This window comes from Oncorhynchus kisutch, unplaced genomic scaffold (genome assembly GCF_002021735.2).
Source record: "Oncorhynchus kisutch isolate 150728-3 unplaced genomic scaffold, Okis_V2 Okis01b-Okis20b_hom, whole genome shotgun sequence".
Lineage (NCBI taxonomy): Eukaryota > Metazoa > Chordata > Actinopteri > Salmoniformes > Salmonidae > Oncorhynchus > Oncorhynchus kisutch.
In genome coordinates this window covers 1,103,794-1,121,842 of record NW_022261978.1, presented here as the reverse complement: position 1 = coordinate 1,121,842, position 18,049 = coordinate 1,103,794, and the positions used below count along the sequence as shown (strand labels likewise).

At 42.2% G+C, this 18,049-nt stretch overlaps 1 protein-coding gene and 1 long non-coding RNA gene across 2 annotated transcripts in view; one reads left to right on the top strand and one right to left on the bottom strand.

Annotated features, from left to right (window-relative positions):
• Positions 1–8,868, top strand: part of LOC109878263 (B-cell receptor CD22-like) — a 108,299-nt gene extending 99,431 nt beyond the window's left edge. Inside the window, exons 13-15 of the mRNA XM_031811539.1 lie at positions 8,197–8,287; positions 8,450–8,504; positions 8,599–8,868. Coding sequence (XP_031667399.1) covers positions 8,197–8,287; positions 8,450–8,504; positions 8,599–8,838 — 386 coding nt within the window. The 3' untranslated portion in view covers positions 8,839–8,868. The remainder of the gene's footprint in view (positions 1–8,196; positions 8,288–8,449; positions 8,505–8,598) is intronic.
• LOC116358987 (uncharacterized) lies at positions 5,004–11,058 on the bottom strand. The gene is made up of 3 exons (XR_004206571.1): positions 10,648–11,058; positions 7,659–9,371; positions 5,004–7,255 (listed from the first exon to the last, which is right to left on the bottom strand). It is a non-coding gene; the product is annotated as an uncharacterized LOC116358987 (long non-coding RNA).
• Between the last annotated feature and the right edge of the window lie 6,991 nt (positions 11,059–18,049).

Genomic DNA, 18,049 nt, shown 5'->3' with positions numbered 1-18,049 from the left:
ACCCCACCACAGAGGCATAGTATACACAGACTGCACAACCAGACCCCACCACAGAGGCATAGTACATACAGACTGCACTACCAGACCCCACCACAGGGGCATAGTATATACATACTGCACTACCAGACCCCACCACAGGGGCATAGTATACACAGACTGCACTACCAGACCCCACCACAAGGAGCATAGCCACTATTACAGGAGTTTGATTTCTGATTTAATCAAGACACTTCAACAATAAAGAAATACATGCTGTACATCTAACATTGATTTACTGTGAGGTTTAGCTACAATGTTTCCTGAGGGGAAGACCTCCCCTCGTGACTCCAGTGTAGCCCTCTCCTCCCCTCAGGATTCCAGTGGTGGACCTCTCCTCCCCTCAGGACTCCAGTGGTGGACCTCTCCTCCCCTCGTGACTCCAGTGTAGCCCTCTCCTCCCCTCAGGATTCCAGTGGTGGACCTCTCCTCCCCTCAGGACTCCAGTGGTGGACCTCTCCTCCCCTCAGGATTCCAGTGGTGGACCTCTCCTCCCCTCAGGACTCCAGTGGTGGACCTCTCCTCCCCTCAGGACTCCAGTGGTGGACCTCTCCTCCCCTCAGGATTCCAGTGGTGGATCTCTCCTCCCCTCAGGACTCTAGTGATGGACCTCTCCTCCCCTCAGGATTCCAGTGGTGGACCTCTCCTCCCCTCAGGATTCCAGTGGTGGTCCTCTCCTCCCCTCATGATTCCAGTGGTGGACCTCTCCTCCCATCAGATTTCCAGTGGTGGACCTCTCCTCCCCTCTGGATTCCAATGATTGACCTCTCCTCCCCTTATGACTCCAGTGGTGGACCTCACCTCCCCTCAGGACTCCAGTGATGGACCTCTCCTCCCCTCAGGACTCCAGTGATGGACCTCTCCTCCCCTCAGGATTCCAGTGATGGACCTCTCCTCCCCTAATGACTCCAGTGATTGACCTCTCCTCTCCTCAGGACTCCAGTGGGTGAGTATGTTTATTTCTGGTTATTCGACAGTATACATTTCTACAGTTATAGGTTCTATAGGCTGTCTCATATAGCACCCTGTTCCTACATTCCTTGTATTTTGACTGTGGTCACCTCCATCCCTTCCTCTCCTCCTTCTACATTCTGTGCTGTAGGTGAGGGGAGATATAATTAGAATGTAGAACTCTGATACTCTCTATGTTCTGTGCTGTAGGTGAGGGGAGATATAATTAGAATGTAGAACTCTGATACTCTCTATGTTCTGTACTGTAGGTGTGGGGAGATAGAGAGTATCAAAGTTCTACATTCTAATTCTATGTTCTCTACTGTAAATGTAAATCTCCCTCAGCCTGAGCTGTGAAACATGGAAATGAAATCATCATTAGAAGTTGAAGGGATCTTTGCCCAGTGAACCGCCTCTATGATGACCATGTTGTAGACACTAAGGGGGATGACATCTGTTGTTATCATGTGTTTTACTGTGTATGTATGGTCATGTGACTGGACATGTGACCCATTGTGATGTCATTGTGAGACTCAGTGCCAGCCTGATGCCATAGGGTGCCTAGTAATTGCCCCTACAGGGGATAAATACATTTTATTTTTGAATTGAATTACAGTTGAATATGGGGCATGTTCCAGGCAGACTATATTACAGTCACCTGCCTGCTCTCACAAACATTAGTTCTTCTCATTTTTTACCTAAAGGGGTACTGTAATTCAAAATCAAATAGCTAAATGATCCATGGTATGACCACCTTAAAACAATTCCATATGTCAACTAGTAGAATAACCCTCCCGTCCCCGTCCACTGACGGCTCAGACTTCTAGATATTCAGAATCCCAGTGTCAGAGGGAGTCCAGTGCCTAAACACACAAATCAAATTGTATTTGAAACATGCGCCGAATACAACAGGTAGACCTTACTGTCAAATGGTTATTAAATGGTTATTAAGCAACAATGCAATTTTTTTATGTAAGGTAATATTCAACATTTTTTATTATAAAAATTGTAAATAAAACTAAAACTAAATCACAATAAAATAACAATAACGAAGCAGCAATAAACAATTTCATGAAATATTATTCAATGTAAAAAAAACTAAACACGCATCACTTAGACACAATAAGACTCAATAATCCCAGACAGAAAGACAGACTGAGTTATATGGATGTCAGGGTTCACTTTGGGTCTGTTGTTCTGAAGATCAGAGAGCTGAAGACATCTCTTTCACACAAGCACACAGTGGATATACAGAGCAGCTTGCCTTGGCCTTGGCATAATGACAGCTCACTGTTGTTGATAGCTAAAAGTAGGCTCACTAACTAGGTCACTAGTTAACTATGGGGTTTTGCTGTAATTCAGCGGCAGCGCATCATATTGTTCACATTTCAGTCCATTCAGAGTAGCTGTGTGATGCAGAGAAATGCTAGTTTATTTAGGAAAAATCTTCATGTAGCTAACAAGCTAGCTGAGCTCACTTGTTCGCTCAATTCAAATGTCAGTTCAACATAAGTCCCAATATCACAGTATTTTTATGTGCGCTCCTGGTTAATTCTCTATACATTTTACATTTTCAAATGTTATTTTTACCTTCTATTTTGTATATTTTCATCAGACTACTAGGGACATATGAGGCCTGGAGGCTGCAGTAATGTTGAGATGTCAGTAGGGAGAGCTCTAGTCTAGAACACTGGTACCAAAGATACTCCCCTTTCATCTGTTCTGGAACCTTCAGTACCAGCTGATGAGGAGTGATGGGAATGGGTCACATGTTGTCTCTTGTAAAACATGTAGGTCCACTCCTCATATAAAGAAATGCAACTACAGTATTCTGACTTTAGACCATTTTCTATTTAGATACAGTAACATCCCTTATGTGACATGCTGTTCCTGCATGTTAATGCCCTGACTAGGCTACTTTAAAATGTGTCAACCACAGAACTCACACATAGGCTATGCCTGCTTCTACTAACACTTACAGTAGACTACTTCTTGTTTCCACGCAGTGACAGTAAGTTGACTAACTGTTCAAGACCTCTTCCCTTCACTTCACTCTGTAAGTACACTTTTGCGCTTTTAACGGACCTCTGAGACTATCACAGTGCAGGTGCATTTATACTGAGACTTGATTAAACACAGGTGGATTGTATTTATCATCATTAGTCATTTAGGTCAACATTGGATCATTCAGAGATCCTCACTGAACTTCTGGAGAGAGTTTGCTGCACTGAAAGTAAAGGGGCTGAATAATTTTGCACGCCCCATTTTTCAGTTTTTGATTTGTTAAAAAAGTTTGAAATATCCAATAAATGTCATTCCACTTCATGATTGTGTCCCACTTGTTGTTGATTCTTCACAAAAAAATACAGTTTATATCTTTATGTTTGAAGCCTGAAATGTGGCAAAAGGTCGCAAAGTTCAAGGGGGCCGAATACTTTCGCAAGGCACTGTATATGGATATCAGGCTACATTAGAATATACAGTATATGGACAGCAGCAGTCAACATAGATAACAGGCTACAATACAGCAGACTATGGTGATGATGATAGTGATGTCTCTGCTAACTAATGCTACTACCAGTACTGTACACAAGGGTCTACAGTGTAACATAATACGATAGTGGTGTGTTGTAATACTGCAGACATAAGTGTTTGTGTGATTAAATGTGACTTTGTCAAGTAGTCAGTGTTGTGTTTCACCATTCTATCCAATGTATTGTCAGTTTGGAATGTTGTTATTAGCCAAACAATATTAAGGTCATTATTATTGGGATGGTGCAGTAATGTTGAGATGCCAGTAGGAGGAGCTCTAGTCTAGAACACTGGAACCTTCAGTACCACTTTGATGCAGATAATGAGGAGAGTAAATCGAATGGGTTTGTAGAATAGAATGAATGACATCATGGAACTGACCAAATGTAAATGGAACTTTGACCTGTTCCATGTAGAACTCAGAGGGTCAAGGCAACACATTCTAATATATTATAAACATTCCATATAGAACAGTCAACATATTGTTAACATGGTTCTGTATTTAAATAAAAGCGGAAATGGGTGACATTTTGTCCATTATAGAAATGTAGGACCCATTTTAATACAGTAACCTCCCTTCTCTGACATGATGTTCTGGTCGTCATGCATGTTAATGTCTTAAAGAGGAAGAAAGGACTGTGTCATCTACTTTAAATATGTATCAACCACAGAACTGACACTTACTAGCAGTTGCCACACACTATCAGTCAGTTGACTCACTGTACAAGACTCTCCCCTTCACTTCACTCTGTAAGTACTCTTGACAATGTCTTGAAATATAGTTTTGGGTTATTTGTTTTTAGTCATAAGTCATATACTTGAGGGTAATGTATAATTGTACTTGTTGTTATGTTTTGAGCTGTGTTCTGGTTGTTACATCAGGGTCAGTATTCATAAAGTGTGTCAGTGTAGGAGTGTTGATCTACATAGAGATGAGATGATTAACCAGGGTAAAAAAAGACATTCAAACCAATATTTAAACACTGCAGTGTGTGTGTACGTGTCCGCCCCCATGGGTGTGAATTACACAGTGGATTTATCTGAGGGCCCTTTAGGACCAGACTGATAGGGAGTAGGGTTGACATCTATACTGTGTAGGATGTGTGTTTTAACTTTTCTACATCCATAACAACCAGCTCTCTAGACTTTGATACAGACTCCATGGGCCTTATGGGCCTTTACTACAGATAGTGTCTGTATTTGTGTGTGTGTGTGTGTGTGTGTGTGTGTGTGTGTGTGTGTGTGTCAGTCGCTGTTTAGCCTCACAGCTTGAGGATAGTAGTTATCATTGAACCTGGTGGTCATTCTTTAGGCTGCTGTACAGCTTGATAGACCGTAGAGGATTGAACATTTATCCTCCCATATTTGGGGTTCTGAGAATAAAACAGCTTCAGAATAATCAATATAGAAATGTGTGTTTACAGTAATACTGTTGATGTTGAATAAGTTATTGTTGTTGTTTATAATGATGATGATGACAATTGTATATATTAGGAATTTATTTTTGCATCATGCCAGTTTAAGTAGATAGACGTAGACAGACATGCAACACATCACACACATTACATACATAGTGCAATAGACTTACAGACAGACAGTATTCACATAGACAACCATATAGCACAATACAACACAACACAATATGAGCCTGGTTCATTTTCAGTAATGAGGCCCTGTACTCCATTTACAGTTTATACTTCAATGTATCAGGTGGAGTTATTCACCAGCTATAGAGTTGTTGTTTATGTTTCTAAGACTGCAGGGTGGGAGATGCAACAATGGCCTTGAGAACAGCAGGTAGTGTGTTGGTGGTCTTTCTCTGGTCTGTAGCAGGTATGGTCTCATTCATAATGTTCTAGTTTCCCTGTTTATCAATCTACAGACATTTCTAAAAGGAAAATAATCATAATGTTATTCTGGTGTTTTCTGTTAGGTGTCTCCACTTCCCTTTAACTAGTCATATTTCACTCCTCACTGAGTGATGCTTTTCTGTGGTTTCCATTCACACTTCTGCACATCAGCAGCAGTAGCAGAATAAGAAGGTTGTCAACCACCAGCAGGGTTGGGGTCAATTCCATCTCAATTCAGGAAGTAGACTGAAATGCCAATTCCAATTATTTTCAAATCTTTTCAATTAGGAACATTTAGAAAATGTGGAATTGTAATTTGGTTAACTTTCTGAATTGACTGGAATGCTTTTTACTTCCATGATGTATATTGAAATGAATACTAGGATGATATAAGGGAATGTACATTTGAGTAGATGGGTCCTACAGTATCCTGCACATGTTTACATGCATTTGGATGTAATATTGTAATGTCTGTTTTTTTATAGTCTTGACGTCACAAATGAAGTTCTCTCAAGGTTGAATCCTGTGACACTGTGTTTCAGGTGTTCTGGGACAAAATACTGTGAAGAGTGTCTGTGCCTTAAAGGGGTCATCAGTGGACATGCGCTGTCCTGTTCCCAGTGTGACCCAAGTCACAGAGATAGTCTGGTATAACACACGGTTGAATGATAAGCCTTTTGATCTGAGATGGGACCCTAAGTTTGATGGTCGTGTGGACTACCGTGGAACTACAGAGAAGGACTGCATCCTGAGAATCACAGACCTGAGACAGAGTGACATAGCAACATATCACTTCAGATATAAAACAAACCAGTATTCAGGATGGAAATATTCATATGGATTCACTCTCAGTCTCACAGGTACTGTATAAATATTACAGTACAAGTCAAGTTATTTATTACATGTTCTATGAGACCAGTGAAATGGTGGTGACTGACAGACTTCCTCCATTATTGTTTCATAACCTCTCCCTTCAGATCTAAAGGTGGAGAGGATATATGACAACACACTGACCTGTAGCACCACCTGTACTCTGACTGACAACCCCACCTACATCTGGTACAAGAACAGACAACATCTAGATGAGAGCACCTCCCCCCAGTACAGAGACCCAGTCTCCAGTAACTATGACGATAGTTTCTCCTGTGCTGTAAAAGGCCATGAGGATCTCCCCTCTCCTGCAGTGTGTAAGTGGGGAAAAAGTGTTGATTCAAACACAGTGTTTCACTCTAGCAATACCAACAGCTCAAATGGTTGTGATTCATACTGAAATGACTTGAAATGAACAGTTTACTTCTTTACTTTGCACCAAAAGAAACAAGACATGAAAAGTTAAAACTATTAACAGAGAGCCTCTTTATGTTTCAGGTGTTCAGGGTCACAACCACTGGTGGGTGACTTACACCAAGAGGAGAATCTGTGTCTTGAAGGGGTCTTCAGTGAACATATCCTGCTCTTACACTCATCCCACTTGTTATATAGAACAAGGTTCATTCTGGTTTACACAGAAACACCCTGTAGATGTCAGGTCATATCCAGAGTCTGCAGGTCGTGTGGAGTACAATAGGAACCACCACACCATGACAATAACAGACCTGACAGAGAAGGACTCGGCTGAATACAAATTCAGATTAATAACAACAAATAAGGGGAGATTTTCTGGTCTTCCTGGTGTGATGTTGACTGTCACAGGTAATACTTCACCTACAGTTGTTACTGTAATAGGACAAGTCTAATCACATGACAAGCCTGTCTGGAGTCAAATATGACTGATGTTTCCTCTTAGATATCCTGTTGGAGATGGATCCTACGTCTGTGTCAGAGGAGGAGAGCGTCACACTGAGATGTAGAACCCAATGTACAGTCGGTCTCAACCCCACCTACATCTGGTACAAGAACGGACAAAGTCTGACCAACCCAATCACCAGTTATAACAGCCTGATCCTAGACCCAGTCAGCAGTGAGGATGCAGGGAACTACTCCTGTGCTGTAGAAGGCTTTGAGAGAATCCTCTCTCAAGAAGAGACTCTCACTGTCAGATGTGAGTACATGGGGTGTTGATATATCTACAGTGAAAGTCATTGATATCATCTCTGCAATACATGGTTCTACATGTCAGTGTAATATACTAATCTATACTAATTTACATCATCTCTGTAATACATGGTTCTACATGTCAGTGTAATATACTAATCTCTACTAATTTACATCATCTCTCTAATACATGGTTCTTCATGTCAGTGTAATATACTAATCTATACTAATTTACATCATCTCTTGCTTACTTACATGGTATATGAGTTCTTATTTGTTCTGTCATCTTCAACACCAGATGGCCCAAGGAACACCTCAGTGTCAGTCAGTCCCTCTGGTGAAATAGTGGAGGGCGGTTCAGTGACTCTGACCTGCAGCAGTGATGCCAACCCACCTGTGGACAAATACACCTGGTACAAGAAGAACGTAACCTCGCCAAAAGCATCAGGACAGAGTTACAGCATCACTAACATCATCTCTGAGGACAGAGGAGAATATTACTGTGAGGCCCAGAATGGAAGAGGATCTATGAACTCTACAACTCTGATGATCATTGTAGCAGGTAAAGTTACATCTTCAATACTTCAATACAAATTGACAGGTTTCAAGCTGATCTTAATCATTGTGTTTTGACTGATTACACTTTGGTTTATAATTATGTTTCGGCTTATGATGTCACAAGTTTTATAAGATCCCAAAGTATTAACACGTATTGTGTTGATATTCTATAATGTGTTAGATTTTAGATTATAAGAACATGCCATGTACTCATGTCATCCATATTTTATTATAGGGAAACAAACCTCAGTTCTGACTGCAGCTGTAGGAATCATAGTGGTTGTTCTGGTTCTCATCCTCTGTCTCTCTGGACTCATGTGGTTCAGGTGAGTGATATTGCATATATTTTTATATAATTTCACTTTAGTCATTGTACATTTGAATTTGTTCTTAACTGACTTGCCTAGTTAAATAAAAATAAATAAAAGTAACTTAATTTATTAATTGATTGATTGATATCTTCATACATTCATTCTTGTTCAAAACAGGAAGAAGAACTCCACATCCACCTCCAACACAAGAGACACAGCAGATGATGGACAGGTGAGTCTGTTGGAATCAGAAGGTGACTGTGATGACTGTGTATTCTTTGTGGAACTTTCCACTCCTCATGTTGTCTGTTCTTTCTTTCCATCAGGGAGACTCTAGTCCAGTGTATGACAACATCTCAAACATGGACATGACCCCTACTGCAGCACAGACAGAGTCCACATACGACCAGGATGATGTTCACTACTCCAGCGTCCACTTCTCTCGCTCCAAAAACCAGGAAGTGCCTCTGTACTCCACCGTCCAGCTGCATCAACCACAGAAACAGGACCAAGATGTCCAATACGCTGCTGTGAAATTCAACCTCCCCAGTTCTGCCACCCAGTGAGCATATTCTGCCATTACAGCAACAGAGTCAATACTAGAACATTGGGAACACACAGCATTAAAGGAGAAGTTTGCTTGTTTACAACCAAATCTGGATGGGGGGGAGGGGTGGGGTGTGGAAAGTTGAATCTCATTTACTGCATTTCTACACAACTAAAACACTTTTAAATGGTATTTGGAAAACAGAAAAAAACAAGCAAAAATGACCCCAGCCGTTATCACCTTGGCTGCTGAGGGTTATTTCACCTCAGTCCATTATCACCTTGGCTGCTGAGGGTTATTTCACCTGTCCATTATCACCTTGGCTGCTGAGGGTTATTTCACCTCAGTCCATTATCACCTTGGCTGCTGAGGGTTATTTCACCTCAGTCCGTTATCACCTTGGCAGCTGAGGGTTATTTCACCTCAGTCCATTATCACCTTGGCTGCTGATGGTTTTCTCACCTCAGTCCATTATCACCTTGGCTGCTGATGGTTTTCTCACCTCAGTCCATTATCACCTTGGCTGCTGTAGATTAATTCACCTCAGTCCATCTACAAACACATAACCTATTAGCTATTCAGTTGTAATGTTATACACCTGAAAGGGAGGAAATATGGTAAATGATTCACACTGACACACTAATCAGAGAAGAAACAAAGACATATGACATTTCAAGCACTGTATTGTTTGCATGTTGATAGTATTATAATGTAGAACTATAGGGAAGATCCCTGTGGAGGTGTTCATATTGAAACATGTTTGGTTGATTTGATTAGTACAGATTTTCTCAAGGGACCCCACATGGGGCCCCGACCCCAAGTTTGGGAACCACTGTAAAAACCTCTCTCTCTGCTTGCTTCCTCTCTCTCTTGGTCTCCTCTACTTCTACCTGCATTGCAGCCTGCCTCAGCCTCTCCACTGAGCCCCACATCACTGTCTCTCTCAGTAGCCTATTCTCTGTAAAGGACTTATGGTTTGCTCCTGCTGAGGTTGGCTCCTTTTAACGAAAGCGTCTTACTTCATCCTTCTAGCTGGCTAACATGCTGACTAGACCGGACACGTCGTGTGTGCGAGCGTCACAAAATACATTTAGAAATCCATGTTATTAAATTATAGCACCCACACTGCTCCCATTAGCCAAGGAGCGTCTGCCATGCCAAGGGCTAAAATAGAAGTCCTTTCTATTTCTGACGCAGAACGCGCTGAAAGTCCTGCCTCTCACATCTCCTCATTGGTTTATAGAAGCAGGTACCCACATGCCATCTCATTGGTTATACCCACGTGGGTGATTGAAAGACTAACTGTTTTGCCGGTCGTCATGGTAATACTATGAAAGTTTAGATGCAATCACCATTTAAGTTCAAAGATGAAAAACCCTGGAAGGAGGAGAGATGACTAGAAACGATTCAGTTGGCCGTTTATGTGTGGATTAATTGTCGGAGTAAATGACCTTGTGCATTTCAGGTAAAATAACAACACAATGTTTATATCCCAGGACAAATTAGCTAGCAACAGCAAGCTAGCTAAATAGGACAATTTAGCTAGCAAGTGCAAGCTAACTAGCTAAATTGCCATCCATTTTTAATGCTTTTCGACCTGTCCCCAAATTAATGTCATTTGTTCAGAGTTTGTTTTGATATTTTAACCTGCGTGTCGTGATCACGTTTGGTGTGGGGGGGCAAAATAAATGTATGCACGATAGCGCAAAGCTGGTTTGGGTTCCGTGTAAGTAATATTAACCAGACCCCTTCAATGTTACTGCAATAGAAATGTCAGCTGGCAGCTATGCCCCCGACCTAACTGACATGTCTATGAGGGTCTACTTACCAGTTTGTGCACTCATTCTCCGAGAGTGATGTTTTTGTTTGGTGGATGTCTGTAGAAGCGACCGGAGTTGAGAGATAGACAAAAGAAAATGCCTTTTGTTCGGCATCTCGCCATCAGATTGTCAGCAGAGCTATCTGCTAGTTGGGGTATTTAGTTTCAAGTCGCCCTCGGCCTGTTCAGCGAGAAGGGGAATTAGCCGTTTGAGAGAATGGTGAATGTGCTGCTGAAAAGCAAATCAGGGAGGAAGATCCAGGGGAAGCAGGCAAACATAACCAACGAACCACAGTTAATGATTCCTCTCGTTCACAAAGAGGCAGGAGCGATTAGTCAGATCAAGAAAATAAGCTTTGAACAACACTGGGAGCAATATTTAGATGTTCATTTCTTAATTTAAATTGATTCATAATTAATTTTCTTTATTGTGTAGAGTATATGTATTAGGCTATTATTATTTTCAAAACAAACATCCGGTGTCCTCATATGTAGGTACGGCCATGTGCTCATTGGAGGAGTAGACAATGATGATGTCATCAATAATGCATATTCTGCATTAAGGTAATTCATGCCTCAACAACAGAAACAGGACGAGGATCTGCAATAAGCTGCTGTGAAATGTAACCGCCTCACTGCTGCCCCCCTGTGACCATATTCTGCATTAAGGTCATTCATATGCTGCTGCTTATTGTAGGAGATGTCATCAATACGCAAAACAGTTGACCCCTAGTGACTACTAGTGATGTCATTTCCTTAATCTACCAACCCAACAATGGACATCTCAAGACAATTACCATGACATGACTATAATGAGGGAGTGATGAGTTCCAAATGGCACTCTATTCCCTATTTAGTGCACTACTTTTGACCGAGCCCTATAGGCCCTGATCAAACGTAGTGCACTATAAAGGGTATAGGGTTCCTTTGTTTCATTTCTGTTTCTCTCTCCTCAGACCAGCAGCAGCACAAGCAGCTGAGGTGGATGCCTCTGAGATCTACAGTACAGTCAACAAACCCAGAACCAAGAAGACCTGAACACAACAAACCCAGAACCAAGAAGACATGAACACAAAGGCCCAGAACCACAAACCCAGAACCAGGAAGAACTGAACACAACAAACCCAGAAACAAGAAGACATGAACACAACAAACCCAGAACCAGGAAGACCTGAACACAACAAACCCAGAACCAAGAAGACCTGAACAGAACAAACCCAGAACCAGGAAGACCTGAACACAACAAACCCAGAACCAAGAAGACATGAACACAACAAACCCAGAACCAAGAAGACATGAACACAACAAACCCAGAACCAAGAAGACCTGAACAGAACAAACCCAGAACCAAGAAGACATGAACACAACAAACCCAGAACCAAGAAGACCTGAACAGAACAAACCCAGAAACAAGAAGACCTGAACAGAACAAACCCAGAACCAAGAAGACATGAACAGAACAAACCCAGAAACAAGAAGACCTGAACACAACAAACCCAGAACCAAGAAGACCTGAACAGAACAAACCCAGAACCAAGAAGACCTGAACACAACAAACCCAGAACCAAGAAGACCTGAACAGAACAAACCCAGAAACAAGAAGACCTGAACAGAACAAACCCAGAAACAAGAAGACCTGAACATAACAAACCCAGAACCAGGAAGACCTGAACAGAACAAACCCAGAAACAAGAAGACCTGAACACAACAAACCCAGAACCAGGAAGACCTGAACAGAACAAACCCAGAAACAAGAAGACCTGAACAGAACAAACCCAGAACCAAGAAGACCTGAACACAACAAACCCAGAAACAAGAAGACCTGAACAGAACAAACCCAGAACCAGGAAGACCTGAACAGAACAAACCCAGAAACAAGAAGACCTGAACAGAACAAACCCAGAAACAAGAAGACCTGAACAGAACAAACCCAGAAACAAGAAGACCTGAACACAACAAACCCAGAACCAAGAAGACCTGAACAGAACAAACCCAGAACCAAGAAGACCTGAACACAACAAACCCAGAACCAGGAAGACCTGAACAGAACAAACCCAGAAACAAGAAGACCTGAACAGAACAAACCCAGAACCAAGAAGACCTGAACAGAACAAACCCAGAAACAAGAAGACCTGAACAGAACAAACCCAGAACCAAGAAGACCTGAACAGAACAAACCCAGAAACAAGAAGACCTGAACACAACAAACCCAGAACCAAGAAGACCTGAACAGAACAAACCCAGAACCAAGAAGACCTGAACACAACAAACCCAGAACCAGGAAGACCTGAACAGAACAAACCCAGAACCAAGAAGACCTGAACAGAACAAACCCAGAAACAAGAAGACCTGAACACAACAAACCCAGAACCAGGAAGACCTGAACACAACAAACCCAGAACCAGGAAGACCTGAACACAACAAACCCAGAAACAAGAAGACCTGAACAGAACAAACCCAGAACCAGGAAGACCTGAACAGAACAAACCCAGAACCAGGAAGACCTGAACAGAACAAACCCAGAAACAAGAAGACCTGAACACAACAAACCCAGAACCAGGAAGACCTGAACAGAACAAACCCAGAAACAAGAAGACCTGAACAGAACAAACCCAGAAACAAGAAGACCTGAACAGAACAAACCCAGAACCAGGAAGACCTGAACAGAACAAACCCAGAACCAGGAAGACCTGAACACAACAAACCCAGAACCAGGAAGACCTGAACACAACAAACCCAGAACCAGGAAGACCTGAACAGAACAAACCCAGAACCAGGAAGACCTGAACACAACAAACCCAGAACCAGGAAGACCTGAACACAACAAACCCAGAACCAGGAAGACCTGAACACAACAAACCCAGAAACAAGAAGACCTGAACAGAACAAACCCAGAACCAGGAAGACCTGAACAGAACAAACCCAGAACCAGGAAGACCTGAACACAACAAACCCAGAACCAGGAAGACCTGAACACAACAAACCCAGAACCAGGAAGACCTGAACAGAACAAACCCAGAACCAGGAAGACCTGAACAGAACAAACCCAGAACCAGGAAGACCTGAACAGAACAAACCCAGAACCAAGAAGACCTGAACAGAACAAACCCAGAACCAGGAAGACCTGAACAGAACAAACCCAGAACCAGGAAGACCTGAACAGAACAAGTTTGACAAAAACCTTGTATAAATATAAATAAACCCTTGTATCGGGGGTTTGTGGTATGTGGCCAATATACCAGGGCTAAGGGCTGTATCCAAGTACTCAGTGTTGCGTTGTGCATAAGAACAGCTCTTAGCCATGGTATATTGGCCATATACCACACCTCCTCAGGCCTTATTGCTTAAGTTTATAATAGCAATAACAAACTTCAGGGGTTTGTGGTATATGGACAATATACTGTACCACGGCTAAGGGCTGTTCTTGAGTGAACATGCCGTGGTATATTGACCATATACTGCAATCCCCTGAGGTACCTTATTGCTATTATAAACCGGTTACCAACATAAATTGAACAGTAAACAAGTATGTTTGCATCATACCCGTGGTATATTGTCTGATATACAGTATACACTTCTGAAATGCTGTTTCAGCCAATCAGCATCTAGGACCCAAACCACCCAGTTTATAATAGTATGTAATAATATTTTCCATCCAGCAGACACTTTTATCCAAATTCACTCAGTCATTACAGTCATGTTCAAATACATGTATCGTATGTGTAGTCCCAGCAGTGTCACGCTCGTTGAAATGGACGGACCAAGGCACAGTGTGAGTTGGGTTCCACATATTTATTTGCAGTGAAACTTCAACCAAAAACAAGAAACATACAACGACCGTGAACTACGTGGTGCTGAATGCCCTCACACAAAACAATATCCCACAAAGCAGGTGGAAACAGGGAACCCTTAAGTATGATCCCCAATTAGAGACAACGAACATCAGCTGCCTCTAATTTGGAATCATACTAAGAGCACCAACATATAAATGAAAAGACTAGAACCCCCCCCCCCTAGTCACGCCCTGACCTACAACACCACAGAGAACCAAGGGCTCTCTATGGTCAGGGCGTGACAAGCAGGAATTGAACCCATGCACCATGCTGTACAAACTGGGCCACACAGAACTACTCTATTCACACTTAGAGTAGCAGTTCGGATCTAGGGTCAGTTTAGCCTTTTAAACTATGATGATTAAGTAGGACCTTAACATTTAAAAAAAAATTGGAAACATTTCTGATTACAGTATCTTTTTCCCAAAATGTTGTATTTCTGAAGTAAACAACCTCAAGGTCCAGTTGTATTTAATAGAACTATATATGTTTGCATGTTATATTTCTGAAACAATCATCAGCCTTGTGAGACTATATGCTGTATGAAGCTTAGAACCAGAAAGTCATATCTGCTTCTATTATATTGTATTACTTCACATGGTACTATTAGATGATACACGTAGTATAAGTTTGGTATATTATTTTGTTTTTATGTCCAGGAAAGAGTTCTGCTTGATGCAAGGTTCTTATCGCTTTTATCTAATGTAGTTTTTTTTAAGCTAGTGTGTGAAGTGTGACATTAATGAATAAACTTCATCGTCATTGTTTTCACCTTGTTATAACATCATCTTCAATGGAGACTAAATGGAAAGCTTTCAAAATCACACCTCTTCTACTGTACAGTACATACAGTAACTACAAATAAGAAATGTACATTGGTTTGGAGAGCAATAGTGGTTAATTCACCTTCATCACCATCATCATGAATGCACAAAATATACAGACACTTTCAGAAGGAGCAATAGGTGGCAGGTATCCTAGTGGTTAGAGCATTGGACAAGTAACCGAGAGGTTGAAAGATCGAATCCCTGAGCTGACGTTCTACTCCTGACAAGGCAGTTAACCCACTGTTCCTAGGCTGTCAATGAAAATAAGAATTTGTTCTAAACTGAAATGCCTAGTTAAATAAAGGTTAAAAAATATATATCCGGCACCAAGACACACAACCAGTTACATTAAATATTATTCATTGTCATTTCTAAAACACACAGACACAATATGACATAACATGGATGTTTGGAGTGTGGAGGGTAATTCAGTCAGTGATGGTGTTACATTCCAGAACACTGAGAGATGGAACATTCTGGAATGTTCAGTCATTGATAATAATACATCTCACAGTTAATAATTCAGACCAAGCAGTGAGATTATTGATGGTTTAAAGACTTTTGTTCTTCGAAGAATAACAGTCCACCATTTTGTCCAACTAGTAGTTAGAGAATATTATACATCATTGTTTAGTGAGAATAAAACACATCATTGTTTAGTGAGAATAAATACATCATTGTTTAGTGAGAATAAAATACATCATTGTTTAGTGAGAATGGGATGTCATATAGAATGAGTGCTATGGTCTCCAACATGGCGTGGCTCTTGACCCCCTAACTGTTCACTGACCTTCCAAGGTAGGTGTCTCTCTTTGGGGACATAGAGGGTTAGAAGGGAGAATGGAGATCCCATGGAGAGGTACCTTTTATCATACTCATACCCAAATAACGTTTGTTTATTTTATTTCACCTTTATTTTAACATGGAGTACATATTGAGAACTAGGTCTCTTTTTGAAATGTGCCCTGTATAATACACCATACATATACCATTATACACTATATACAGAACCATTCAAAAGTTTGGACACACTTACTCATTCCAGGGTTTTCTTTATTTGTACTAGTTTTACATTGTAGAATAATAGTGAAGACTAACACATATGGAGTCATATAGTAACCAAAAAAGTGTTAAACAAATCAAAATATATTTAATATTTGAGATTCTTCAAAGTAGCCACCCATCAAGCGCTGTGTGTATCAAGAATGGTCCACCACCCAAAGGACAACTGTGGGAAGCATTGGAGTCAACATGGGCCAGCATCCCTGTGGAATGCTTTGGGCACCTTGTAAGTCCATGCCCTGATGAATTGAGGCTGTTCCGAGGGCAAAAGTGGGGTGTGCAACTCATTATTAGGAAGGTGTCCTTAATGTTTTGTACACTCAGTGTATATACACAACATGACCAAAAGTATGTGGACACCTGCTCACAGAACATTTAATTCCAAAATCATGGGCATTAATATGGAGTTTGTCCCCCCTTTGCTGCTATAACAGCCTCCAATCTTCTGGGAAGGATTTCCACTAAATGCTGGAACATTTCTGCAGGGACTTGCTTCCATTCAACCACAACAGCATTAGTGAGATTGGCGGCTGATGTTGAGCGATTAGGCCTGGTGAAGCGTGATTCAGCCCTCCAGACAGCGCGATTCCACCACTCCAACTGACGCTTAACAAGGCCTCCACAGTCTGTAGGGCCGTAGGGAGACTGGGCAGAGGGAGGAGATGGCAGGACTTAGAGAAACGATCCACAACGACCAGTGAGGAGGGGAGATTGGTGATGAAATCGACCGACAGGTGCGACCATGGCCGTTGTGGAACGGGTAAGGGGTGTAGCTTACCTCTGGGCAGGTGCCTAGGAGCCTTACACTGGGTGCACCGAGCAGGAGGAAACATAAACCCTCACGTCATTGGCCAAGGTAGGCCACCAGTACTTCCCACTCAAACAGTGCACCGTCTGACCGATGCCTGGATGACCAGAGGAGGGTGACGTATGGGCCCAGTAGATCAACCGGTCACGGACAGCAGACGGAATGTACAGACGCCCAGCGGGACACTGGAGGGGAGCGGGCTCTGCACGTAAAGCCTGTTCAATGTCCGCGTCCAGATCCATACTACCGGCGCCGAGGCCAGGAGTATGGGGGTAGGATCCATGGGCCGCTCCTCTGTGTCATACAGCCGGGACAGTGTGTCTGCCTTCACATTCTGGGAACCTGGTCTGTAGGAAAGGGTGAAAACAAAACGGGGTAAAAACATGGCCCACCTTGCCTGACGAGGATTCAGTCTCCTCGCTGCACGGATGAACTCCATGGTGCGGTGGTCCGTCCAGATTTGAAAAGGGTGTTTAGCCCCCTCAAGCCAATGTCTGCACGCCTTCAACGCCTTGACAACAGCTAACAACTCCCGGTACCCCACATCATAGTTTCGCTCTGCCGGGCTGAGCTTTCTCGAGAAGAAGGCACAGGGGCGGAGCTTCGGTGGCGTACCCGAGCGCTGAGAGAGCACGGCTCCTATACCAGCCTCAGACTCGTCCACCACAGAACCTGGACTGAAGAGAACCATCACAGAACCTGGACTGAAGAGAACCAAAACAGAACTTGGACTGAAGAGCTACAGCATCAAACCAAAGCTAGGCCTCACACCTTTATTCTCATGCTATCATATTGTTACCATATCCAGAACGTTTTCTGTAGTTTTAGTTCAGTTGTACAGTTGCATTTACTTACTTACTAGATAATTATGTAAATGTATG